At 38.2% G+C, this 27,632-nt stretch overlaps 1 protein-coding gene across 1 annotated transcript in view; it reads right to left on the bottom strand.

The window, feature by feature from the left end:
* Positions 1-27,632, bottom strand: part of TMEM260 (transmembrane protein 260) — a 72,000-nt gene that overhangs the window by 22,189 nt on the left and 22,179 nt on the right. The window contains 6 exon segments of the mRNA XM_070797648.1: positions 583-697; positions 2,520-2,603; positions 10,364-10,404; positions 12,200-12,379; positions 15,965-16,078; positions 17,248-17,425. Coding sequence (XP_070653749.1) covers positions 583-697; positions 2,520-2,603; positions 10,364-10,404; positions 12,200-12,379; positions 15,965-16,078; positions 17,248-17,425 — 712 coding nt within the window.

Raw genomic sequence — 27,632 nt, 5'->3', positions numbered from 1 at the left:
AATGTAGTGGTTCCTATTAACATATCTCCAAGCACACATATAAAATGACTAACTTAAATCTACCTTACATTTATTTTTCTATTTAACTATTGTGCTAATGAAACAATGCTTTCCGCCCCCCCCAAAAGAGGCCTTAGCCTTACTTATTCAATAATTTAATTTTGATTTGTGATCATGTATACACAATATCAGGGCTTCACTGATAGCTCAGTTGGTAAAGAATCCACCTGCAATGCAGGAGACCCCGGTTCAATTCTTGGGTCATGAACATACCCTGGGAAAGTGATAGGTTACCCACTCCAATATTCTTGGGCTTATCTTGTGGCTCACTTGGTAAAGAATCCTCCTATAATGCTGGAGATCTGGGTTCGATCCCTGGGTTGGGAAGATCCCTTGGAGAAGAGAAAGACTACCCACTCCAACATTCCAAAGAGTTGGACATGACTGAGTGACTTTCACTTCACTTCACGACAATTTTAACTATTTCTAAGACTGGTTGCCCTTCTACAAGATTCATGAAAGACAGATTTGTACATTCTTCACAAACTTTCTGGTCAAAGGATATATCTAGGCAAAACTTACCACACCCATGAAAAGCGGTTTTGAAATATCTAAATTTGCCCTCCAGGCAAAGAACAATGAATAAATGCAAAACATTCCAGTAAAAAGCCATACTAATGATGGGCTTTGTCTGTCCCTATAAAAAAATTAAAATATGTGAAAAATTACTTATGTGACATGAATATTAATAATATTACAGTTACAAGCTATAGGAAAAATATTTGGAACTAAAAACCTTTCTATTTTTAAATAGGAACAAAGAAAGACCTTAGGCTTAAAAATGTGAGTTGGAATAGATAACTAGAACATAGTAATAAGTCACACTGCACTACATATTATAAGCATAACTTGGAACTATGCAGCAAAAAATATGAAATTAAAATCTGCAGAAGAAAATATAAATTACTAATCCTATTAAATTTAAGCTTAATTAAACATATGCAAAACAAAAGAATAATTTCATGCATCAAAATAATACAAATTTTAAAATGACAAATCTCAATGCTGGTGAGAATGAAGTTGTATGAGGACGTATGTTAGTACAATGTTCAAGGAAAATTAATTTGATAATATATCAATATATCAAGAGCCTTAAAAAATATTCACATTCATTGACCCAGTAATTTGCTATGTGGGCATAAATCTTTAAGAACCAGAAATACTGGATAAGAATTAATCCATAACAATGCCTTGGTATTTATTTACAGTAGTGGAAAAAGTGGAAGCAATCTAAGACTCTTAAATAGGAAAACATATAAGTTAATTGTCCCAGGTTTTAGAATGGACTATTATACAGAAATTTAAATGATCTTAAGTATTTGTCCCTTCTTTTCTTTGGAAGGAATGATGCTAAAGCTGAAACTCCAGTACTTTGGCCACCTCATGCGAAGAGTTGACTCATTGGAAAAGACTCTGATGCTGGGAGGGATTGGGGGCAGGAGGAGAAGGGGACGACAGAGGATGAGATGGCTGGATGGCATCACCGACTCGATGGACGTGAGTCTGAGTGAACTCCGGGAGTTGGTGATGGACAGGGAGGCCTGGCGCGCTGCGATTCATGGGGTCGCAAAGAGTCTGACACGACTGAGCGACTGAACTGAACTGAAGTATTTGTTATGGTATGGAAAAATGCTCACTATAATGTTAAGGGTTAAGGAAATAAAACAATAAGTATATATTCAAATATACATTTATATAAGAATATACTCAATAGACTAGAAAGTCAGTAAACGAGAAATTAACAGAGGTTCAGTTCAGTTCAGTCGCTCAGTCGTGTCCGACTCTTTGCGACTCCATGAACCGCGGCACGCCAGGCCTCCCTGTCCATCACCAACTCCCGGAGTTTACCCAAACCCACGTCCATTTAGTCGGTGATGCCATCCAACCATCTCATCCTGTCGTCCCCTTCTCCTCCTGCCCTCAATCTTTCCCAGCATCAGGGTCTTTTCAAATGACTCATCTCTTCTCATCAGGTGACCAAAGTATTGGAGTTTCAGCTTCAACATCAGTCCTTCCAATAAACACCGAGGACTGATCTCCTTTAGGATAAACTGGTTGGATCTACTTGCAGTCCAAGGGACTCTCAAGAGTCTTTTCCAACACCACAGTTCAAAAGCATCAATTCTTCAGCACTCAGCTTTCTTTATAGTCCAATTCTCACATCTATACATGACTACTGGAAAAACCATAGCCTTGACTAGATGGACTTCTGTTGACAAAGTAATGTCTCTGGTTTTTAATATGCTGTCTAGGTTGGTCATAACTTTCCTTCCAAGGAATAAGTGTCTTTTAATTTCATGGCTGCAATCACCATCTGCAGTGATTTTGGAGCCCAAAAAGATAAAGTCAGCCACTGTTTCCACTGTTTCCCCATCTATTTGCCATAATGATATAGTGACTATATTAATTCAATTAATGAACATGGAAAAAATAACAGAAAAAGGAATTACTTTACTCACTTTCTTGTTAAACATATATTTGCCCAAACTGCAAGGGCTTGAATGTTGAATGAGAGTTGGGTCCTCATATTTGTCACTTGAGAACTGTAAGAGACAATTTAATTTATTATTGGCAGAAAACAAATTTGCTAGTTCCAAACAAAGCATTCTTTACATACTATACCTGATTATACAGTAAATAAGTCAGATTTTCAATTATTTTGTGTTCTTTTAAATTTGGGAGAAAAAGTACCACAAGAAAGAGCTAGATAGTCGTAAGATGTTTTTCAGCTGTAACACTGAATTACCAACTTACACTATTTGAGCTAAGAACAAATAATTATTTGGTATTTTTGATATTGGTCTACTATACTGATATTATACACCAGTTTGTATCCCAGATTAGTTTGATAAGAAGTCATGTGAAATTGAAAACAAAATTAATTCAAATAATTTTCTGGAGATCCAATCATGGAGAAAAAAGGAAAGAGAATTGATCTCCAACCATCCTTTTTGAGGTTATCTCCTTTCTTAAAAGTCTTCCTTGTTTTCTGTATTATTTGGTACAAAAAGTGTTTAAGCAATCTCCAAGAAACGTATTTCCCCCCTATAATTAAATTCTTTCATTAACTAATACATTTTCCAAGTATTATCTGAGTTTTCAAATAGCTCTGGCAATCTCCAATTTTTAGTAAAAAAATGACTCTAAACACTATCTCAAAGAACTTTCTTCTCCCTACTGGCAATTTTATTGGAATAAATGTAATGCCATAATTATGGAAACAACACAATATGTATTTTATTAATGGAGACTCATCTACTATGAGAAGATCAGAGCAGATCAGTCGCTCAGTCGTGTCCGACTCTTTGCGATCCCATGAATCGCAGCACGCCAGGCCTCCCTGTCCATCACCAACTCCCGGAGTTCACTCAGACTCACGTCCATCGAGTCAGTGATGCCATCCAGCCATCCCATCCTCTGTCGTCCCCTTCTCCTCCTGCCCCCAATCCCTCCCAGCATCAGAGTCTTTTCCAATGAGTCAACTCTTCACATGAGGTGGCCAAAGTACTGGAGTTTCAGCTTGAGCATCATTCCTTCCAAAGAAATCCCAGGGCTGATCTCCTTCAGAATGGACTGGTTGGATCTCCTTGCAGTCCAAGGGACTCTCAAGAGTCTTCTCCAACACCACAGTTCAAAAGCATCAATTCTTCAGCGCTCAGCCTTCTCCACAGTCCAACTCTCACATCCATACATGACCACAGGAAAAACCATAGCCTTGACTAGATGGACCTTTGTTGGCAAAGTAATGTCTCTGCTTTTGAATATGCTATCTAGGTTGGTCATAACTTTGCTTCCAAGGAGTAAGCGTCTTTTAATTTCATGGGTGCAGTCACCATCTGTAGTGCTTTTGGAGCCCCCCAAAATAAAGTCTGACACTGTTTCCACTGTTTCCCCATCTATTTCCCATGAAGTGGTGGGACCGGATGCCATGATCTTCGTTTTCTGAATGTTGAGCATGAAGCCAACTTTTTCACTCTCCACTTTCACTTTCATCAAGAGGCTTTTGAGTTCCTCTTCACTTTCTGCCAGAAGGGTGGTGTCATCTGCATATCTGAGGTTATTGATATTTCTCCTGGTAATCTTGATTCCAGCTTGTGTTTCTTCCAGTCCAGTGTTTCTCATGATGTACTCTGCATATAAGTTAAATAAACAGGGTGACAATATACAGCCTTGACATACTCATTTTCCTATTTGGAACCAGTCTGTTGTTCCATGTCCAGTTCTAACTGTTGCTTCCTGACCTGCATACAGATTTCTCAAGAGGCAGATCAGGCGGTCTGGTATTCCCATCTCTTTCAGAATTTTCCACAGTTTATTGTGATCCACACAGTCAAAGGCTTTGGCATAGTCAATAAAGCAGAAATAGATGTTTTTCTGGAACTCTCTTGCTTTTTCTATGATCCAGTGGATGTTGGCAATTTGATCTCTGGTTCCTCTGCCTTTTCTTTTTTTTTTTCTCTAACACCACAGTTTAAAAGAATCAATTCTTTAACATGTAACACTTGGTACTGTTTGTCTCTTTATTTAGCCATTCTAATAGGTATAGAATAGTATCTTATTGTGGTTTTAATTTTAATTTAATTCTATCTTATTTTAATAAGATAGAATAGTATTTTGTTATGATTTAATTTTCCTATTTATCAATGATGCTAGCATCTTTTCCTGTTTATTGGCCATTCATATATCTTCCTTTTTTTTTTCTGGATCATAGAAAAAGCAAGAGAGTTCCAGAAAAACATCTATTTCTGCTTTACTGACTATGCCAAAGCCTTTGACTGTGTGGATCACAATAAACTGTGGAAAATTCCTCTGCCTTTTCTAAAACCAGCTTGACCATCAGGAAGTTTACGGTTCACATATTGCTGAAGCCTGGCTTGGAGAATTTTGAGCATTACTGTACTAGCGTGTGAGATGAGTGCAATTGTGCGGTAGTTTGAGCATTCTTTGGCATTGCCTTTCTTTGGGATTGGAATGAAAATTGACCTTTTCCAGTCCTGTGGCCACTGCTGAGTTTTCCAAATTTGCTGGCATATTGAGTGCAGCACTTTCACAGCATTATCTTTCAGGATTTGGAATAGCTCAACTGGAATTCCATCACCTCTACTAGCTTTGTTCGTAGTGATGCTTTCTAAGGCCCACTTGACTTCACATTCCAGGATGTCTGGCTCTAGGTGAGTGATCACACTATCGTGATTATCTGCGTCGTGAAGATCTTTTTTATACAGTTCTTCTGTGTATTCTTGCCATCTTTTCTTAATATCTTCTGCTTCTGTTGATTCCAGCATGAGGCCCATTTCAAACTATCCTTCAAGAGGAACGAAGTCAGTCTCTTGTAGAGATCTGTTGCTTAAATGTAAGCTTTAAAACATGGTCACTGCCTAGGGTTAGATTAAATAATTTCCAGTATGTAATCCAACAAGATGGCAATTTAAAGATATGCATGGAGAAAGAATGCAATTTGCTTGACTGGAAAAGGTAGATGATTAGGTTCTATCATGTTCAAGAATTTTCTAGTAGGTTAATTATGAGTTGCCTTTCTTAACACTCCTGTCCACCTGAAACAATTAAAGACTAGAAATTCTCTCCCTCACAGAGTGCTAGGATTATATCCCCATTCCACATATGATTTCCTTGGAACAACAGTGTGGGTGTGCGTGGGCGTCACTTTTGTCAAGTCTTTTTTTCTGCGTATGTGACCTAACTGCTATTACTTCAATGTAAAGGAGACCTTTGAGTTCCCCCATAGATGACTTTTACATGCAGCTAATGAAAGTTAGATGTATGGTCTAGGATTACTCTTGAGGCATCTCTGGAGTTCATGTGGGGTTTGTTAAGACAAAATATATCAATGATCCTGAACGTGATGACAGTTTTGGAAGGTAGGTACAAAACAGCAAGCTGGGAGTCTTGGCTTGGAGAAAAGCCCCAATGGAGAAGCCTACGGACACTGATAAAGGTGTCTTTATCTTTAAAAGGGGAACTGAGCTTCTTGCTGCCTTCTCCCCAAAAGAGAAGAAAAAGGAGCCACAAGTCTAAATGGTGGCAGGGAGGTATTTTCAAGATATAGTATTAAGTGAAAAACAGCAGGCTAACAAAACAGAGTGTATATTACGATTCCATTTTTAAAAACAAACAAAAATATAAAAAATATTGGAAGGATATAGACAAGAATGTTAATGGATTAAGAACAGTGGTTATCTCTGCATGCTGGAATTATAGGTAATTTTAATTTTCTTGGTTTTCTTACCTGTATTTTCTAAATTTTCTATTAATAATTACGTATCATTTATTTAGAATAGAAAGAAATTTAGAACTTCCCTGGTGGCACAGAGGATAAGAATCTGCCTGCCAATGCAGGGGACACAGGTTTGATCCCTGGTCTGGGAAGATTTCCTATGTCTTGGAGCAACTAAGCCCATGCACCACAACGACTGAGCCCAAGCTCTAGAGCCCACAAGCCGCAACTGCTGAGCCCATGAGCCACAACTACTGAAGCCTGTGCACCTAGAGGCTGTTTTCTGCAACAAGAGAAGCCAGTGCAATGAAAAGCCCGTGCACCACAATGAAGGGTAGCCCTCACTCACTGAGACCAGAGAACGCTCGCACAAAGCAATGAAAACCTAGCGCAGTCAAAAAGTTTAATAAAAGTAAAAAAAAAAAGAACAAAGTATGGAAGGAAGCAAGAAAATTAGCAAATGAACAAATTAGAAATTGTGAGAACATGTGAGCTACCTCACGTATAGATTTAAAATATTATCCCCATATTTTTAAAAGTTTTCAAGTTGTCCTGTGAATTCTGTATTAATACTGAGGAGATCACTTTAGTGTCAGGTAAACCTATTCATACTTAATTTTATATTGAAATACTGTAAGAATATTACAAAATTGCTATAGATAATTTTCAGTTATCTTAATCTCCATAGGTTTTAAAGCAAATATTAACCCATTTTTCAAAGAACACTGAGAGATAATATAGATGAAAATATATTAAGCTGGTTCTAGTAAGGCTGGATTTTTAAAAATGTGTCAAAACCAGAGCTTAAGGACAGCTTAAAGGAAGTCTTAAAACATTAAATAAATGAATATTTGAAGAATTAAATGAATATTGTTGTTCAGTCGTTCAGTTGTGTCTGACTCTTTGTGACCCCATGGACTGTAGCACACCAGGCTTCCGTGTCCTTCACCAACTCCCGGAGTTTGCTTAAACTCATGTTCATTGAGTTGGTGATGCCATCCAACCACCTTATCCTCTTTCATCCCCTTCTCCTTCTGCCTTCAATCTTTCCCAGCATCAGGGTCTTTTCCAATGAGTAGGATCTTTTCCAATGAGTTGGCTCTTTGCATCATGTGGCCAAAGTATTAGACTTTCAGCTTCAGCATCAGTCCTTCCAATGAATATTCAGGACTGATTTCCTTTAGGATTGACTGGTTTGATCTTGTAGTCTAAGGGACTGTCAAGAATCTCTTCCAGCACCACAATTTAAAAGCATCAGTTCTTCAATGCTCAGCCTTCTTTATGGTCCAACTCTCACATCCATACATGACTACTGGAAAAACCATCAGTTCAGTTCAGTTCAGTCGCTCATTCATATCTAACTCTATGATCCCATGGATTGCAGCATGCCAGGCTTCCCTGTCCATCACCAACTCCCAGAGCTTCCTCAAACTCATGTCCATCGAGTCGGTGATGCCATCCAACCATCTCATCCTCTGTCATCCCCTTCTCCTCCTGCCTTGAATCTTTCCCAGCATCAGGGTCTTTTCCAATGAGTCAGTTCTTCCCATCAGGTGTCCAAAGTATTGGAGTTTCAGCTTCAACATCAGTCCTTCCAATGAACATCCAGGACTGATCTCCTTTAGGATGGACTGGTTGGATCTCCTTGCAGTCCAACGGACTCTCAAGAGTCTTCTTCAACACCACAGTTTAAAAGCATCAATTCTTTGGTGCTCAGCTTTCTTTATGGTCCAACTCTCACATCCATACATGCTAAGTTGCCTCAGTCGTGTCTGACTCTGTGCGACCCCATAGACGGCGGCCCACTAGGTTCCTCCGTCCCTGGGATTCTCCAGGCAAGAACACTGGAGTGGGTTGCCATTTCCTTCTCCAATGCAGGAAAGTGACAAGTGAGAGTGAAGTCGTTGCTCAGTCGTGTGCGACCCCATGGACTGCAGCCTACCAGGCTCTTCCGTCCACAGGATTTTCCAGGCAAGAGTACTGGAGTGGGTTGCCGTTGCCTTCTCCAATCCATACATGACTACCAGAAAAACCATAGCCTTGACTAGACAGACCTTTGTCAGCAAAGTAATGTTTCTGCTTTTTAGTATTCTGTCTAGGCTGGTCATAGCTTTTCTTCCAAGGAGTAAGTGTCTTCTAATTTCATGGGCAGTCACCAAATGCAGTGATTTTAGAGCCCCCCAAAATAAAGTCTCTCACTGTTTCCATTGTTTCCTCATCTATTTGCCATGAAGTGATGGGACCAGATGCCATGATCTCAGTTTTTTTAGTTTTTTGAATGTTGAGTTTTAAGTCAGCTTTTTCACTCTCCTCTTTCACTTTAAGAGGTTCTTTAGTTCTTTGCTTTTTGCCATAAGGGTGGTGTCATCTGCATATTTGAGGTTGTTGATATTTCTTCTAGCAATCTTGATGCCAGCTTGTGCTTCATCCAGCCCAGCATTTCACATGATGTACTCTGCATATAAGTTAAATAAGCACGGTGACAATATACAGCCTTGATGTATTCCTTTCCCAATTTGGAACCAGTCTGTTGTTCCATGTCCAGTTCTAACTGTTGTGCCTTGACCTGCATACAGATTTCTCAGGAGGCAGGCCAGGTGTCTGGTAATTCCATCTCTTGAAGAATTTTCCACAGTTTGTTGTGATCCACACAGTCAAAGGCTTTGGCATAGTCAATAAAGCAGAAGTAGATGTTTTTCTGGAACTCTATTGCTATTTCTATGATCTAATGCATGTTGGCAATTTGATCTCTGGTTCCTCTGCCTTTTTTAAATTCAGCTCGAACATCTGGAAATTCACGTTTCATGTACTGTTGAAGCCTGGCTTGAAGAATTTTGAGCATTACTTTGCTAGTGTGTGAGATGAGTGCAATTGTGTGGTAGTTTGAACGTTCTTTGGCATTGCCTTTTTTGGGATTGGAATGAAAACTGACCTTTTCCAGTCCTGTGGCCACTGCTGAGTTTTCCAAATTTGCTGACATATTGACTGCAGGATTTTAACAGCATCATCTTTCAGGATTTGAAATAGCTCCACTCTAATTCCATTACCTCCACTAACTTTGTTTGTAGTGATGTTTCCTAAGGCCCAGTTGACTTCACATTCCAGGATATCTGGCTCTAGGTGAGTGATCACACCATCGTGGTTATCTGGGTCATGAAGAACTTTTTTGTGTAGTTCTTCTGTGTATTCTTGCCACCTCTTCTTAATATCTTCTGCTTCTGTTAGGTCAATACCTCTTCTGTCCTTTATTGTGTCCATTATTGCATGAAATAAAAACCACAGCTTTGGCTAGATGGACTTTTCTAGGCAAAGGCAAAGTAGTGTCTCTGCTTTTTAATATGCTGTCTAGGTTTGTCATTGCTTTTCTTCCAAGGAGCAAGTGTCTTTTAATTTCATGGCTGCAGTCACTGTCCACAGTGATTTTGGATCCCAAGCAAATATAGCCTCTCACTGTTCCCACTGTTTCCTCATCTATTTGCCATGAAGTGATGAGACTGGATGCCATGATCTGTGTTTTCTGAATGTTGAGTTTTAAGCCAGCTTTTTCACTCTCCTTTTTCACCTTCATCAAGAGGCTCTTTAATTCCTCTTTGCTTTCTGTCATGAGGGTGGTGTCATCTGTATATCTGATGTTATTGATATTTCTCCCCGCAATATAGTTCAAAGCAAAATAACAAGAAAATGATTGTTTAAATTGTGCTAAATGCAATGTTCTAATATGTCTCCAAAAGCAAGAAGATATAAACAAAGAAAAAGTTATTTATAAAGCCAAAATATATTGGGTAATTTTGTATTCAACTGAAAGTTGAAACATTTTCATTTTATTGATTCTATTTAGTCTCCTAATAGTCTTATTCACTGTTGTATTTAGTGCTCATTTCAAGCTTTATGTTATTGATGGGATGCTAGAATATTTGACATTATACACAAAAACTGTTAACCACAAAGATGAGAACTACTTCTCAGATGTACTGCTTCACAAAGTGATAAACTCAGAAATCCCTAGAATCATTTAAAGCAATTAATAAAGAATTCATTTAAAAATAGTTTAAAATATTTCATACTCACAGCAATATTTCAGACATACTGGATCCTATTTCAGATTTGGCCTGAACATAAAGAGAAAAGTTTATTTGGACAAGTGTTAAACTGAAACTTTGGAAGGCTATTGTATTTCAATTACCCTGATTTAAAAGATACATGTTTTAAATATATGATGCAACTCCTCTTTCATTCAAAGTGTTTATTTCAGAGTCTATTTGGATTTTTTAAGAGAAGCCAGTGAAAACTAAACACAGACATCCCTTAGGAATCATTTCAGAAATAATAATTGGCTAAAAATCAGTTAAACTCTTCCAGCAGGAATGATTAACACATTAATGAATTAACAGGCTTTACACTTTCATTACAAAGTCTCTTTACGCTCTTTTTTGGGCACTTTGATTAGAGCTCATTATCACCTGCCTATAATTTCACAATTATGTGTGAATTATACACATTTTCAAATCTGCAATGGCCCTTAAGCGATATTTCAATGGAATAACCAACATAAGTAAACCAGATTATAAATTTAAAGCACCAAACCTTCTCAGTCAAAGAATAATAACTATTCTTTTATTAAATGATTTTTTAGGAAATATCTCTTATATATAAAAACATATATAATCTATATTTAGGGGATAAAGAGTTTTAAAAAAAATCTATAGACTCATCACTCATTGAAGAAACAGAACTACACAAATACCATATTTCACAGAACCCTCAAAAGGGGCTTTTTTACCCCCTGGTGCTGCTGCTAAGTCGCTTCAGTCGTGTCCGACTCTGTGCGACCCCACAGATGGCAGCCCACAGGCTCCCCCGTCCCTGGGATTCTCCAGGCAATAACACTGGAGTGGGTTGCCATTTCCGTCTCCAATGCATGAAAGTGAAAAGTGAAAGGGAAGTCGCTCAGTCGTGTCCAACTCTAGCGACCCCATGGACTTCAGCCCACCAGGCTCCTCCGTCCATGGGATTTTCTAGGCAAAAGTACTGGAGTGGGGTGCCATTGCCTAGTGGTAACTATTACCTTGAATTCTGTATTAGTTATTACCCTACGTTCTAAAACTATATAGTGTTACTACCTTTTATGTATTATTGAGTAACAGATCATTAGTTTTTGCATGGTTTAAAATTTTGTATAAATGGTATTCTTTAACATTGTAGTCATCTGAGATTTGCCTAATTCAAGTAAGACACAAAAAGCACAAATCATGAAAGAAAAATCAGACATAACTGTGTATTTAAAAATAAAAACCCATCTGTATATCCTTGCACTTTTCAGATAACCATTACTCCCAAACGCATTTAGTGTTTTACCCTCAACTATGTCTTAGGGAAAGCAAAGTCTTTTGAAATTCTCTGGAACAGACTGTTTCCTTTGAGTGAGATCATATTTTATGAAGTATTAACATATTTAGGTCTCCCACTAAATACTAACATGAACACTGTTCATCAAATATTTGAAAAAAAAAAAAGAAATGTTTTGGTCAAGGTATATTAAAGTTTTTGAAGTGTTTTTCCTCTAATTGTTTCCAAATATTTTTAATCATAGACCAAGGGCCCAAAATGATACCCGATGATAAAAAGACTGAAAAGCTTCAGCTCCTGGGAGCAGTGCCTTTTGACTGCTTGTTATCTTGAAAAATACATTCAGGATACACAAAAGGATGATGCCAAATTAAGTGAGTCAGTTTTTTTGAACTCATGTGAAAGGCTACATTCCAAGGGGCAAGTCTGCGAGATAAATAACAAAGAAAATTCTACATGCTGTCATGTGTCACTTTTTTTTTTTTCCATTCATGGTCCAGGCAGAACACTGAAGTTTTGCCAGTTATTTCCTTAAAAGTGTTTGAAATATAAATTTACCAGACTGAATGTTCCGTATTCTTCCCTGAGAAAATGTGTCAAAAATCCTAGCAATGTCGTCTGGTCTCCCCAGGTCCAGCGAGCTTGATTGAGGTAGGATGAGACAGGCAGGTAAATATAGGGCAGCAGGCCAGCAGAGAAGCACAGACTCAACTTCAACAGGGAGCCTGGGGAGAGTTCCTGCATTAGAGCATAGGGAGTCACATGTATCACAGTGTTTATTTTAGTCAGATTCATCCTGGAACTTCAAGAACATATTGAGGAAAACATCAAATATGTTTACTCAGAGCTGATCTCTCAATTTATATCAAGTCACCACAGAAGATGATGTTAAACCTTCTGATTACTGTGGATTACTAGGAAATTGCATCAGCCTGAACTCCTTTGCATGGCAAGTGAAATCTGAGTGAAGCAAATAATATTAGCAAAGACATGATCTTCATGTTTATTGCATCCTCTACATTTAAAACCATGTCATGACATGCAGCATCGCACAGCTGAGACTACCCACTTGGAAGTGATTTCAGTGTTGATTATGGTGTTTGACCATTTTCAAAATTGCCCAAGATATTGTTCTAATACTGATTCACTTCATTATTATCATCAGGAGTAGGCTTTAACTATACACTATATTATGACTGCACATTAATAATATATTCTTTCTACAAGAGTTTTGGCCATTTCATGGAAATCCTTAGTACAAATGAAGCTAGTTTTTAAGTAACATTCAAGTTCATCCAAATGCTATTTTTTTTCCCTCAATTTACATAGGAAAGAAGGAAATTTGTTGTTGTATGCAACAATCTTGCCTCAAACAGAATATATTTTTCATCTGCAAGTTTCTTCTTTGCTTTTTCTTTTTTGGCCATGTCATTGGCATGTGATTTTAGTTCCCCCACCAAGGAGCAAGCCTTGAAGTAACTGAAGCACAGAGTCTTAACCACTGTACTGCCAGGGAAGTCCTGCTTCTGCATGTTTCTAAGACCAAGGAAAACTCTGCCAAATTTTTACAAAGATTGAGTCCAAAAGAATTCTACAGTTGCTTCAGTAATTGGAAATGTCGCCTCTTACAAATATTGTGAGTGGAAATTGCTAATTTTTTCTCTAGGAAAAAGGGAAATTCATAGGTGACAATGAATATGAGAACCAAGATTTCCGTTCCCCAGAAGTAGAAAAGTAGTTGACTTATACTAGCATTTTCAAATAAGCATTCTTCATTGAAAATGGAGTGTTTTTATTACAGTACTGATATTGTTTGACATTTCTAAAGTGGTAATGAGATTCATACAAAATGATGGGATGAAAAAAATGGAAGAAATAACTAATTGAAGAATATGCCTTTGCTATTCTTAAAAGTAGCTTTAAAGAAAGTAAATGTTTAGATTTTAGCAGTTTCTGCACACTATAAAGTTCAGTTTAGAATGGCAAGACATAGTTGCTGCTGAATTTTCCTTTTGTGTGGGAAATAGAAAAACAAACACATGAGAACTATTTCAGAGCATGCAGGAGAGTGGCTCTGAGTCCTAGCTGCATGTACACTGGAATCACCTGGGGATCTTTTAAAACTATCAGTCCCAGGGCCTCACACCCAGTCAAATAAATCAGAATTATTCTAGGGTGGTGAGAGCACACAAAGGCATACACACACACAAACACCTATTTACTTTCTTAAATCTTTCCAGATAAGTAAGCAGTTGGGGTTGCAACCAACTAATTTCCTTCTCTGCCTTAGATCACCTGAGCAGTCAGATCCAATTCCCTATCACTTCACTGGTAGATCTTATTTTCTAGACTCTGCTCTTTAAATAATAAAAATAAAAGGTGCTCTGAAGAGTCACACTTTCCCAAATTTCATCATTCATCAGAGGTTGATCTAAGTACAGGGTAAACAGGCTCTCAGATCAGGTTCCTAACTTGTCAGCTCTGGGTCTTGTATGTTTTACATGAGAATATGGCTCTCCCTCCAGACTTAAAACAAAAGATTTGCTTTTTAAGTTCATGCCAGAGAATGTATTTCTCTGATATCTAGATACACCTTCCCTGATATCAGAAGCCTGGCTAAGGGTGACGCCATCAAGATGGCAACATAAGTAATCCCAACTTCAGTCCTTCCCACAAAACACCATCAGCAACTACCTGTAGACAAGATACTGCTGTGAAAATCCCAGACACTGGGGTTGAGGCTGAAGTCCTGGACCACAGAGACGGAGAAGGACTGCACTTGAAGTTTTGAGGGGCACTCTGACTATATCACTCCTCCCCTAGGCCAGCACAGCACTGCATTGGAGGACTCCCCTTGGGGTACACTTTTTCCAGTGGGAAAAGAGCCCCCAGGGTGGAAATCCAGCTCCCCAGGCATTGCAGGATGCTCCCCAGGCATTGCAGGATGCTCCCCAGGCACTGCAGGATGCTCCTTAGGAGACTCATTCAGCTCTCATTTGCAGGGACCACTGCAGCGGTGTGGGGTGGGGGTGGGGTGGGGGCATAGATCTTTGGGGCTCAACCACTGGGGATCAGACAGAGATGGAGAAGGGAAGCAGGGCTTACAGCGACCGGTTTCCAGTCTTGGGAGAACAGATTCCTGTTTGCAGCAGTGCCAGAGCAGAGGTTGATCAGCCAGCAGTTCTGTGCATCTACAGAGCCAAGCCAGTGGCTGATCCTACTCTAAAATAATTTTGATTTAATTGATGTGGGGCATATATTAACATGATGAAAGTCACATATGACAAGGCCACAGCTAACACAATACTCAATGGTGACAGACTGAAAGCTTCTCCTCTAAGATCAGGAATAAGACAAGGTGCCCACTCTCACCTCTCATGTTCAACACAGTACTGGAAGTCCTACTCAGGGTAATTAGGCAAAAAAAAAGAAATAAAAGGAATCCAAACTAGAAAGGAAGTGAAATTGTCTCTGTTTGCAAATGACATGATCTTAAATGGAAATCCTAAAGATTCTATGCTTTTGAACTGTGGTGTTGGAGAAGACTCTTGAGAGTCCCTTGGACTGCAAGGAGATCCAACCAGTCTATTCTGAAGGAGATCAGCCCTGGGATTTCTTTGGAAGGAATGATGCTAAAGCTGAAACTCCAGTACTTTGGCCACCTCATGTGAAGAGTTGACTCATTGGAAAAGACTCTGATGCTGGGAGGGATTGGGGGCAGGAGGAGAATGGGACGACAGAGGATGAGATGGCTGGATGGCATCACTGACTCGATGGACATTGAGTCTAAGTGAACTCTGGGAGTTAGTGATGGACAGGCAGGCCTGGCGTGCTACAATTCATGGGGTCGCAAAGAGTCGGACACGACTGAGCTACTGAACTGAATTGACTGAAAGATTCTATCAAAAAGCTGTAAAACTTAACAAATTTAGGAAAGTTACAGGATATAAAATTAGTTGTGCTTCTATATACTAACAATGAACTATCTGAAAAAAAAAAAAAAACTATTTCATTTATAATAGCATAGCATCAAATATAATAAATAGCTTAGGAATATATTTAACCGAGGAGGTATTAATGAAATATCTGTATACTGAAAACTATAAGACATTGATGAAAGAAACTGAAGAAGACACATATGAAAAGATATCTCATGTTCATGGATTAAAATAATTAATATTGTTAAAATGTTCCTACTACCCAAAACCATCTATAGATTTTATAATATCCCTATCAAGCCTTGTATGAAACTAATAAATAAATAAACTCCATGTTTTCTGATGCCATAAATGTCATATTGGGCATTTTTACTCAAAAACATACCTTCTCTTTTAAAAGCCGAAAGAGAATCCATGGTATTATGCACAAAACATAGAGTACTATTGTGTGCTGATTACATAAGCTAAGGCCACAGCATAAAGCACCAATTTTAGCTATCTGAAAAATAATAAAAGCAAATAATCCAAGTTAAAAATTCACTGAAAACTAAGAAAGCACAATAGTAAAAAGCTATTCTTTTTATTAAAACTAAACATTTATACAGTAAGCCAGGTTAACATCAAACTTTTAATGCAAACAATCATGCTTTAATACTCACTAATTATCTATCACCATTATTTTATTAATATTTTTCATTCTTATCAAATCACTGCAGTCTGACCTTAAATTACTGTCTTCAAACTAGGTTTTAGGAAGTCCTATATGATGACAAGTTCTTTAGAACATAGTATAGTGAAATCTAGAACTAAAGTTCAGCAATTCTTTGTCTTACATTTTCTTCTATTAAATTAATTAAATATAACACTGTTATTTAGAAACCTGGTTCCCTGCGGGTGGTCTTTTTGCTATTTTTGAACATGTGTTATTTTCATAATCATAAAAGGGTTTATTTTAAACAAAAAATAAACTCTAATATCATCACAGGCTTGTTTATGGAAACCACAGATAAACCTTGATGTTGTTTCTAAATTCTTTAATGACAAAGGCTGCCCATATATTAAGATAATTCAGAACTCTTCAATGTGTAGACGGTAAGCCCTTAGAAGACAGGGTTCCTCCACATTGCAAATTATTTTGATGATAGCAGTGGTCTTAGAAGTCATTATAATCTCTTCAGAACCACTTCATTTTACATCTGATTACTTTCCTTTTAGTGAAAAAAAGTACAAATTATTTGATCTTTTGTGAAACTAGAGAATAAGCCAATGAACCATAATGGTAAATAATTTAAGGTGGTCAACCTAGAGCTTGGCATCTTAAGATCACACACACACACACACACACACACACACACACACACACGACACTGGATTAGCTAACAAGCCTTTCTTTCCCATAAGACTCAAAGGGGATTTTGTAATACCCTCATTCTCCAAAAAACTTTTGAACTCTGGGACAGAAAAAGAATTCTCATGTTTTATAAAGGCTCTCATAGTTTACAGTAAAAAAACAGAGTGTTTTGAGAGTGCTTTTTCTCTCAACATGCCTAGATTACCTTGACAGTAATCAGAATAGATAAACAGTATCTAAACCAAGTTAAAAAGAAACAGAGCATCTGTCTAAAAATTAAAACAAAAAGTGATTTCACTTTGATCAAAATAGGTTACCTTTGATCTTTCTTGTGCAGTTGCTGCCTCCTCAAAATGTACAGTAAGAGCCATAAGCAGGCCCACAAACAGATTGTTTAAGCTAAAAACCTCTGCTGCAATGGACCACTGCCATGTTAGACGAGAAAATGAAAACACCCCCGCAGCAAGGATTCCTCCAGCATATGAGCCAGAAAGCCTGCAAATACAGATAACATGAAATCTTCTTTCCCAACAAAAAGAACTGACTTTATTTTCCTTTTTATAAACTGTAGCAGCAGAAATTATGACAGCCGCCCAGCACTATCCCAACACATTAGATGGTTAATACATTACTTCATGTAATAATTCCTTTCAACAGATTTTAATTACAAAGTCCATACATTAACCTATTAAGAAACAAATGAACAAACCTGCTTGGTATCTTATGAACTGAATGAGGTTTAGTTCTCTGAAGTACTCTTTAGGATTCAAGCCATTTCAGAAAGCCTCAAGAGACAGAAACTGGAGAGATAACAAACCTGTGCCATTTTTCTTGTTATATCTAAGAAGAAAAATGATCATGACTGATTAAGACTGAAAAATTAATAAAATGGCAGAGTACCTGTTTGGTAGAAACAGACTTAAAGACTTAGAGAATGAACTTATGGTTACCAGTGAGGAAGGATGGGGTAAAGGGATAGTTATGGAGTTTGGGATGGACATGTACACACTGCTATATTTAAAATGGATAACCAACAAGGACCTACTGTATAGCACAGGGAACTCTGCTCAATGCTATGTGTCAGCCTGGATGGGAGGGGAGTCGGGGGGAGAATGGATACATGTATGTGTATGTTGAGTCCCTTACTGCTCACCTGAAACTATCAAAATATCACAACATTGTTAATCAGCTATATCCTAATACAAAATAGAAAGCTTTTAAAAATAAATAAAAGAAAAAAAAGGAATATCTGTTCAGGAACACTCACTCTCACTTCTTGTGGTATGTTTGGGTCTAGGTACTTTCTACATTTATCTCCCAACATATGGCAAAGTATGTCTTGGTCACAATATTTGGTGATTTTAAGATCTTGTAAGCTAAATTCTTAGTTTCTAATGATTTATTCTTTACACAAAGTCAAAGTTAAAAATGATATTTTTTTTTTTTAAAGAGAAGGGTGGGAGTGTGAATTTTAGTAACACAGAAGAATCAAAGCTACACTTGGAAACAAATTCCTCACTCTCAATGCCAACAGAAGTCCACATTTCAAATTAATTGAGGAATCTGGATCTCAATTTAGAGATTTGTTTTGAGACGTCAAATCATAGGTCATTACTTTTTAGCTGCATTGTTCTGCATAAAAATTATGGAGTAATTGTATAGGTTTTAATCAACCTTAGTAGAAAAAAAAGCTAACAAATTTCAATATCACCAAACCTGTTTTTCTCTGAATTTCTCTTTACAATTTTCCTGTTCTCTTTCCCTTATAAAAATCATCAGTTTCCTGTTTCTTGCAGAATACTCCATTCTCCCAGTTTTCCTGATTGAATAACCTAAAGTTATTTCTTCCTTCCAAATTCCTTTCCAGATTCTTTTCCATTTGTATTCCTATTGCCTTAGATTCAAAGTAAGAGTTTCCTAACTTGCCTTACATTTTTCTAATCCTTCTGCAAATATAACATCAGATTAAACTTTCTAAAGCATACTCTTTGTGAATACTCATTATTCCTACAGGATGAATTAGAATCAACCTGGAATCCAGGCTCCCAATAAACTGGACCCCCTAGACACTAATTACCAACATGACCTCCCACCAAGTAGTCAAGCTCCTTAAAATTCCCTAATAAGACTTGCCTATTCCTAGCTCCATACGTTTGCCCATGCTGTAGCCCTGAACTGAAGGTCCTCCCTGCTCCTTTATTAAAACTCTACTCTTCTCTCAATTTTCTCTTCAATTCCCAGGTTTCTAGCTCACCTCTGCATATCAATGATTTTTACATTGTTTTTTGAAATGTGAACTGGAGCTAAACTTCACTTAATTGGAAGCATCTGGCCCCAAGCACAGAAAGGAAACTTAGCAAATAAAAGAATGAATTAATCTTAAAGTATTAGTAACAATTTAAAGAAACTTCTAAGTTTCAGCTGTCAATATGACTTTGGAAAGTCAGCAAAAGATACAAGATTCCTTCTTTTACTTAAAACATAAATTAGCACCCTTGGAGAAATGGCTGATTCCAGGATTGGAAAAGCTCAAGTAGCAAACGAATTAGAAACATCTTGGGACACAATGTAAGGAAATGCTCAAATAGAGGCATGACCAAAGAGTATATTAGCCAGCTTACAGGACTCTCATTGGCCAAACTGGGGAAAACTTGAGCATAATTAGAGTAACAGACTGTAACCCAATGAATAAATAAGAATCTATGAATCTAAAAAAAAAAAACTATGGATCTGTAGTGATATAAAAAGTTGGGTGAGAAGGAAAAGTCCATGGAAAGTCAACTAATAACTATAGAAGAAATTAGAATTAGAAATCCCCACTTGACAACCATCATAATAATAATCAATGGATACCAAAGTAGAGGGTAAAGTTTGGAGTAACAGAAATATGCACACTGTCTAAAGGTATTTCCCTGTAAATAATTACAAAAGAAGAAACTGTCATTACAGTGGCAAACTGGACTGACACAGTCTTAATCACATCATCAAAGTTAACAGCCCAGTAATGGGACAAAAATCATCATATGCTTCTTTATCTATTGCAAAAAAAAAAAAAGAAGAATACAGCATCATTTCTATGGTATTCCTGCCAAAAATGCATTACCTGAATTTAAGCAAGAGGACAGACAAACTCAGACTGAAGGACATTCTACAGAATAACTGACCTGTATGTATCAAGAAGTGTCAAAGTCTTGAGAAAAAACAAAACCATCATGAGGAACTGTCCCAGCTTAGAGACCAAAAGGATGACAATAGAATAAAAGGTATTATCTAGGACTTTCTTCTACTATAGTTCAGTTCAGTTCAGTCGCTCAGTTGTGTCCGACTCTTTGCAACCCCATGAACTGCAGTGCGCCAGGCTTCCCTGTCCATCACCAACTCCTGGAGTTTACTTAAACTCATGTCCATCAAGCCGGTGATGCCATCCAGCCATCCCATCCTCTGCCGTCCCCTTTTCCTCCTGCCCTCAATCCCTCCGAGCATCAGGGTCTTTTCCAATGAATCAACTCTTCGCATGAGGTGGCCAAAGTACTGGAGTTTCAGCTTTAGCATCAGGCCTTCCAATGAACAGCCAGGACTAATCTCCTTCAGAATGGACTGGTTGGATCTCCTTGCAGCCCAAGGGACTCTCAAGAGTCTTCTCCAACACCACAGTTCAAAAGCATCAATTCTCTGGCGCTCAGCCTTCTTCACAGTCCAACTCTCACGTCCATACATGACCACTGGAAAAACCATAGCCTTGACTAGACGGACTTTGTTGGCAAAGTAATATCTCTGCTTTTGAATATGCTATCTAGTTTGGTCATAACTTTCCTTCCAAGGAGTAAGTATCTTTTAATTTCATGGCTGCAATCACCATCTGCAGTGATTTTGGAGCCCCAAAAATTAAAGTCTGACACTGTTTTCACTGTTTCCCCATCTATTTCCCATGAAGTGATGGGACTAGATGCCATGATCTTTGTTTTCTGAATGTTGAGCTTTAAGCCAACTTTTTCACTCTCCTCTTTCACTTTCATCAAGAGGCTTTTGAGTTCCTCTTCACTTTCTGCCATAAGGGTGGTGTCATCTACTATAAGCATGTGGAAAAAATTGGATCAAGTCTGAAGATTAGGTAACAGTGTTGTATCATTGATAATTTGTTTTGAGACCTACACTGTGTATATGTAAGACAATGTTGGTTTAAAGAAACGTATCTTGAAGCATTTAAGGGTAAAAGGACATCATGACTGCAGCTTATTCTTAACTGGTTAAAAAGCAAAATAATACATACATATCCACTGAGTCAAGGATAAAGCAAATGTGGTAAAATATTAATATTTGGGAACCTGAGTAAAGGGCAAACAGTGAGCCATTCGTGCCACTTTTTTATAAATCTGAAATTGCATCAAGATAAAAAGTTTAAAGAAATCAGCAAATTTCCAAGCTAATTTGCTAACATTTGTTGAGTTTCTTGTTAGCCACGTTTCAGGTATTGTTCTATTGCCTTCTTTATATTCATTTAATTTTCACAATAACCCTATGAGTAGATGGTGGTTTGTCTCCATTTCTCAAATGAAGAATTTGAGGCTCAGGGAGGCCAAATAATTTTTCCAAGGCCCTACAGTAGGTAATTAAGTGGCAGAACCAGGATTAAAATTGTTAGTCTAGCTATTTAAAATAATTACATTATCAGTAAGAGATGGCTATTTTAGTTTTAATGTCAAATCATTTATCCCAGACTAATGATATACTTCCCCAGTGGCTCAGATGGTAAAGCGTCTGCCTACAATACAGGAGACCAGGGTATGATCCATGGGTTGGGAAGATCCTCTGGAGAAGGAAATGGCAACCCACTCTAGTACTCTTGCCTGGAAAATCCAATGGACGGAGGAGTGTGGTAGGCTACAGTTCATGGGGTCACAAAGAGTCAGAAACAACTGAGTGATTTCACTTTCACTTTCACTGATATATTGTACATTTAGTTAAATATGCACCTCTGAGTGAAGAACAGAAGTTTTGTCAATTATTAGAATTGTATTTGTCTATGTGTTATCTAAACAGCACACTACCAACCTGAATTGTACACACCTCTGAAGACTGATATTAACCTTTTTTTTTTTTTGAAAGGGCAGTTAAAGTTTAAAACCAGCAAACAGTTAATTAAAGAGAACTGATATGTACAAATCCTCAGGAAGAAAACTCATGACTCACTAATCTACAATGATTTTTAGCACATTATTATGCTCAGGAAGACATCCTAAAGCGTCTGAATTGTTGACATTATTGGAATTATGAACTATGTTAACTGCCTTTTCAAATATTTCATATGGTTTTAGAAATTGAAGACAGTATAAGTAAAATTATCAGTGGTAAAATTTATCCAGTCACCTTATACTATTACAGATACTTATGTACATTAGCATTTTATTGAAGACTAATCCTACATCAGCAGTGTCTAAATTCTGAATTTTTCTCACCTCACTTCTGTCCCATATCACCCCCCCTGCCAAGGACAAGATTGTTTCACAATGAATAATCCATATACTCTTTCACCTGATTTTTCTGGGTATCAGAGAAATAATTTGTGAGACTGCTGAGTAAGATTATAGAAAAGAAGGTAACTGATTATAAAGCCAGTAAAGAAAATCAAACCTATAATCTTGATCTTTTTAGCATCTCAAAAGAGCTTGCTTAGAAATCAACTCAGTCTATAGACTGAAGACAAGAGTAGTGGACCTTCTCTTTTCTTTTGCTACTCATCATCTAAAATCCTTTCATATGCTTGAGTGATACAAGCTTATGAGGCACAGCCCCTCTTATTACACACACTGAAATATAGGATATTTTTCTAGTCTTCATTGCAGCTAGAGCATGGGTATATGACCTGGGCTCTGCCTGTCAGAATCACCTGCTCCATTCTTTGAACTGGAAATTCATGAGGCCAAAGAGCAGGTATGGAGACAGAATCAGACATGGTGGGTGGGACTTGTGCATCATTTTCACAGACAATAATGGCAGCACCTTCAGGGCTAGTGCTCAGAACCCAGGTCAGGGTCGGTGATGTGAGCTGGGGTGCCTGGGGCCCAGGGATGGCAGCCACGGTGGTTTCACCAGCACACACATGCCTGGGACTCTGAATATTTTGGGATCAGAGCCTACTAATCCAGCCTTCCAAGAAATTCTGCAAGCTTTCCAACTTCCTTTTTTTTTTAATTCTAGATTTGAATATTTCCTCTTTTAAAAAGCTTTCAGTTCAGTTCAGTTCAGTTCAATCGGTCAGTCATGTCCGACTCTTTGCGACTCCACAGATTGCAGCATGGCAGGCCTCCCTGTCCATCACCAACTCTCGGACATTACTCAAACTCATGTCCATTGAGTTGGTGATGCCATCCAATCATCTTATCCTCTGTTGTCCCCTTCTCCTCCTGCCTTCAATCTTTCCCAGCATTAGGGTCTTTTCAAATGAATCATTTCTTCACATCAGGTGGCCAAAGTATTGGAGTTTCAGCTTCAACATCAGTCCTTCCAATGAATATTCAGGATTGATTTCCTTTAGGATGGACTGGTTGGATCTCCTTGCTGTCCAAGGGACTCTCAAGGGTCTTCTCCAACACCACAGTTCAAAAGCATCAATTCTTCGGCGCTCAGCTTTCTTCACAGTCCAACTCTGACATCCATACATGACCACTGGAAAAAAACACAGCTTTGACTAGATGGACCTTTGTTGGCAAAGTAATATCTCTGCTTTTTAATATGCTGTCTAGGTTGGTCAAAACTTTTCTTCCAAGGAGTAAGCATCTTTTAATTTCATGGCTGCAGTTACCATCTGCAGGGATTTTGGAGCCCCCCAAAATAAAGTCTGACACTGTTTCCACTGCTTCCCCATCTATTTGCCAAGAAGTGAAGGGACCAGATGCCATCATCTTAGTTTTCTGAATGTTGAGCTTTAAGCCAACTTTTTCACTCTCCTCTTTCACCTTCATCAAGAGGCTCTTTAGTTTTTCTTCACTTTCTGACATAAGGGTGGTATCATCTGCAGACCTGAGGTTATTGATATTTCTCCTGGCATTCTTGATTCCAGCTTGTGCTTCATCCAGCCCAGTTTTTCATGATGTACTCTGCATATAAGTTAAATAAGCACAGTGGCAATATACAGCCTTAACGTACTCCTTTCCCTATTTGGAACCAGTCTGTTGTTCCATGTACAGTTCTAACTGTTGCTTCCTGACCTGCATATAGATTTCTCAAAAGGCAGGTCAGGTGGTCTGGTATTCCCATCTCTTTCAGAATTTTCCAGTTTGTTGTGATCCACACAGTCAAAGGCTTTGGCATAGTCAATAAAGCAGATGTTTTTCTGGAACTCTCTTGCTTTTTCTATGATCCAATGGATGTTGGCAATTTGATCTCTGGTTTCTCTGCCTTTCCTAAATCCAGCTTGAACATCTGGAAGTTCACAGTTCACATACTATTGAAGCCTGGCTTGGAGAATTTTGAGCATTACTTTGTTAGCGTGTGAGATGAGTGGAATTGTGTGGTTGAGCATTCCTTGGCATTGGCTTTCTTTGGGATTGGAATGAAAACCGACCTTTTCTAGTCCCGTGACCTAGTCCTGCTGAGTTTTCTAAATTTGCTGGCATATTGAGTGCAGCACTTTCACAGCATCATCTTTTAGGATTCGAAATAGCTCAACTGGAATTCCATCATTTCCACTAGCTTTGTTCATAGTGATGCTTCCTAAGGCTGTTGACTTCACATTCCAGGATGTCTGGCTCTAAGTGAGTGATCATATCATTGTGATTATGTGGGTCATTCTTTTTTGTACAGTTCTTCTGTGTATTCTTGCCACCTCTTCTTAATATCTTCTGCTTCTGTTAGGTCCATACCATTTCTGTCCTTTACTGAGCCTATCTTTTCATGAAATGTTCCCTCAGTATCTCTAATTTTCTTGAAGAGCTCTCTAGTCTTTCCCATTCTATTGTTTTCCTAGATTTCTTTGCACTGATCACTGAGGAAGGCTTTCTTATCTTTCCTGGGTATTCTTTGGAACTCTGCATTCAAATGGGTATATCTTTCCTTTTCTCCTTTGCCTTTTGCTTCTCTTCTTTTCTCAGTTATTTGTAAGGCTTCCTCAGACAACCATTTTTCTTTTTGCATTTCTTTTTCTTGGGGGATGGTCTTGATCCCTGCCTCCTGTACAATGTCATGAACCTCCATCCATAGTTCTTCATGCACTCCATCAGATCTAATCTCTTGAATCTATTTCTCACTTCTACTGTATAATCATAAGGGATTTGATTATAGGTCATACCTGAATGGTCTAGTGGTTTTCCCTACTTTCTTGAATTTAAAAGCAAAAAGCTTTATTGAGATATAATTCATATACTGTATAATTCATTTATTTAAAATGTACAATTAAAGATTTTCAGTATATTTACAGATATATGCAACTAACATTATAGTCAATTTTATAACATTTTCATCACCTCAAAAAGAAACTCTGTCTCCTTTAACTCTCTCTCCAATCTCACTGCCAGGCTTAAGTAACCACTAATATTCCTTCTGTCTGTGAACTTCCCTCTTCTGGGTTTTCATATAAGTAGAATCGTATAATATGTGGACTTTTGTGTCTGACTTCTTTCACTTAACATGATGTGTTCAAGGTTCATCCAACTTGTAATGTGTATCAGTATTTCACTTCTTTGTACAGCTGTATTAATATTCCACTATATAGCTATTCCACATTTTGCTTATTCATTCTTCCACTGATGGACATCTAGATTGTTTCCATCTTTTGCCTGCTACGAATACTGCTTCTGTAAATATGTGTGTACAAGTTTTTGTGTGGACATGTTTTCACTTCTCTAGGGTATACACCTAGCAGTGGAATTGCTGGATCCTAAAACAACCAATTTAATCATTTGAAACTGCTAGACTGTTTTCCAAAGTGGCTACACAATTTTATGATCCCACAAGCATTGGATGAGGGTTCTGATTTTTCCACAACCCAGTAAACACTTGTTATCTGACTTTTTGATTCTAGTCATCCCATTGGGTGTGAAAGGGTATCTCACTGAGATTTTGATTTGCATTTCCTTAATGGCTAACAATGGTGAGCACCTTTGCAATTGCTCATTGGTCATTTCTACATCTTCCTTGGAGAAATGTCTTTTCAAATATTTTGCCCATTTAAAAAATTGCTGTATCTTTCTTATTACTGAGTTGTAGCATTCTTCCCAACTTCCATTCAATATGCTTCTTTTCTGCTAAACACAGCCAATCGCTTGCCACTGAGAATTCTGACTAAAACTATCTGCCTTCCTTCTTTATTATTTCTATTGTCTTCAAGAAAAAGTGTGTGAGGAGATTCTGAAAATAAATGCTGCAGTTGTCAAAGCTTTGTGGAACATAGAAAAGAAGGCAGTATGCCTAAGGGCAAAAAGTTATGCATGCATCCATATAGAGAATATAAAACATTTTGGAGGCCTCATTTTATTAATACTATCTCTAATTTCCATAAAATAATGTATATAGGCTATACTTTTGAGAGTCTCTTTGCTTCCAACAGTCTTTTATATATCAAACTGTACATGTTCCTTCAAACGCACAGGTTTGAACATACTGCCTTTAAAAGCTTGTTCCGTGCTAAAACTCAGAATCAATCAACATTTACTAACCATGTAACATGTACAGTCTAGTGGGTTAAGAAAAGTAAAGATAATTTGAATCGTCTGCTCTGAGAAAACTCTGCAAGCTAGGGAGGGCTACAAAACAAGGACTTGTAAATAGCAAATAAAGTGTAATAAGCACTCAGCTGAGGCTGGAGACTGTAGAAGCTGTGGATGTGGGGTGGCAGCCTTGGTCCACATGGCTGTGGCAAGGTCTGTAGCAGCCTGACCTGGGCTGGGGAAGGTTATAAGGAACCAGGGTGAGTTTTACTAGGTAGGTAGGGCAGAAGGACCAGAGGAAAAGGTGTTAAAGCAATGAACTACGGGGTCTACACTGAATGGAGAAGGAAGCAGAGCCAGCAGGGGGCTGATGGAGGAGATCAAAAGGATGACCAAAGGGATCTAGGTCTCAGTTCAATGGAAGACAAGTGTAGGGGCACCAAGAAATTGAGCGAACTGAATGCTCAAATCAGGCAGAGAGTGGGAAGAGAGATGGAGGAGTTTAATAAAGCTGTTCTCAAAATCATAAGATACCCTTTAAAATTAAGCATTTGTCTCAAAAGACAAGCAGTACATGGTATATTAGTAAGTCTGCAGGGTGAGTGCAATGTAGGAAGAGAGGTGTGTGGTCTAGTGCCAGAATGTCACTAGCAGGCAAGCAAGCAGATGTGGCGTCCCACATCAGCCCACAGCAAGCTGAGTCTGTGACTGGCTGACAGGTCAAAGGATAATGTCAGCAATGGTGAGGATGAAGAGCTTCTGAAGACTTCAGAGACAGTCTCCAGTTCATTCACTGACTCTGCAGGTCGGCAGTCTTGTTACATTATTCACGGTATATGACAATATCTGTGCATGCTTTGTTTCCCCTTATTGAGATGGAAATAAAATGACTTGCGGGCAAGCTGATGTCGAGAACACTTTCCTGAAGGCAATTTTCAGGGTCACAGTGAGGCTCAGGATTGGCCTCACGTTGTCCCCATCTGCAGCCTCCATCCTCTGTTCTCACCCTAGTTCTCTACTGGAATTGTTCTCACTGGGGTCTCCAGCGACTGTCTAAC

Source organism: Bos indicus, chromosome 10 (genome assembly GCF_029378745.1).
Source record: "Bos indicus isolate NIAB-ARS_2022 breed Sahiwal x Tharparkar chromosome 10, NIAB-ARS_B.indTharparkar_mat_pri_1.0, whole genome shotgun sequence".
Taxonomy (NCBI): Eukaryota; Metazoa; Chordata; class Mammalia; order Artiodactyla; family Bovidae; genus Bos; species Bos indicus.
The sequence above is the reverse complement of the archived record's forward strand: the minus strand, read 5'-3'. Positions and strand labels throughout refer to the sequence as shown.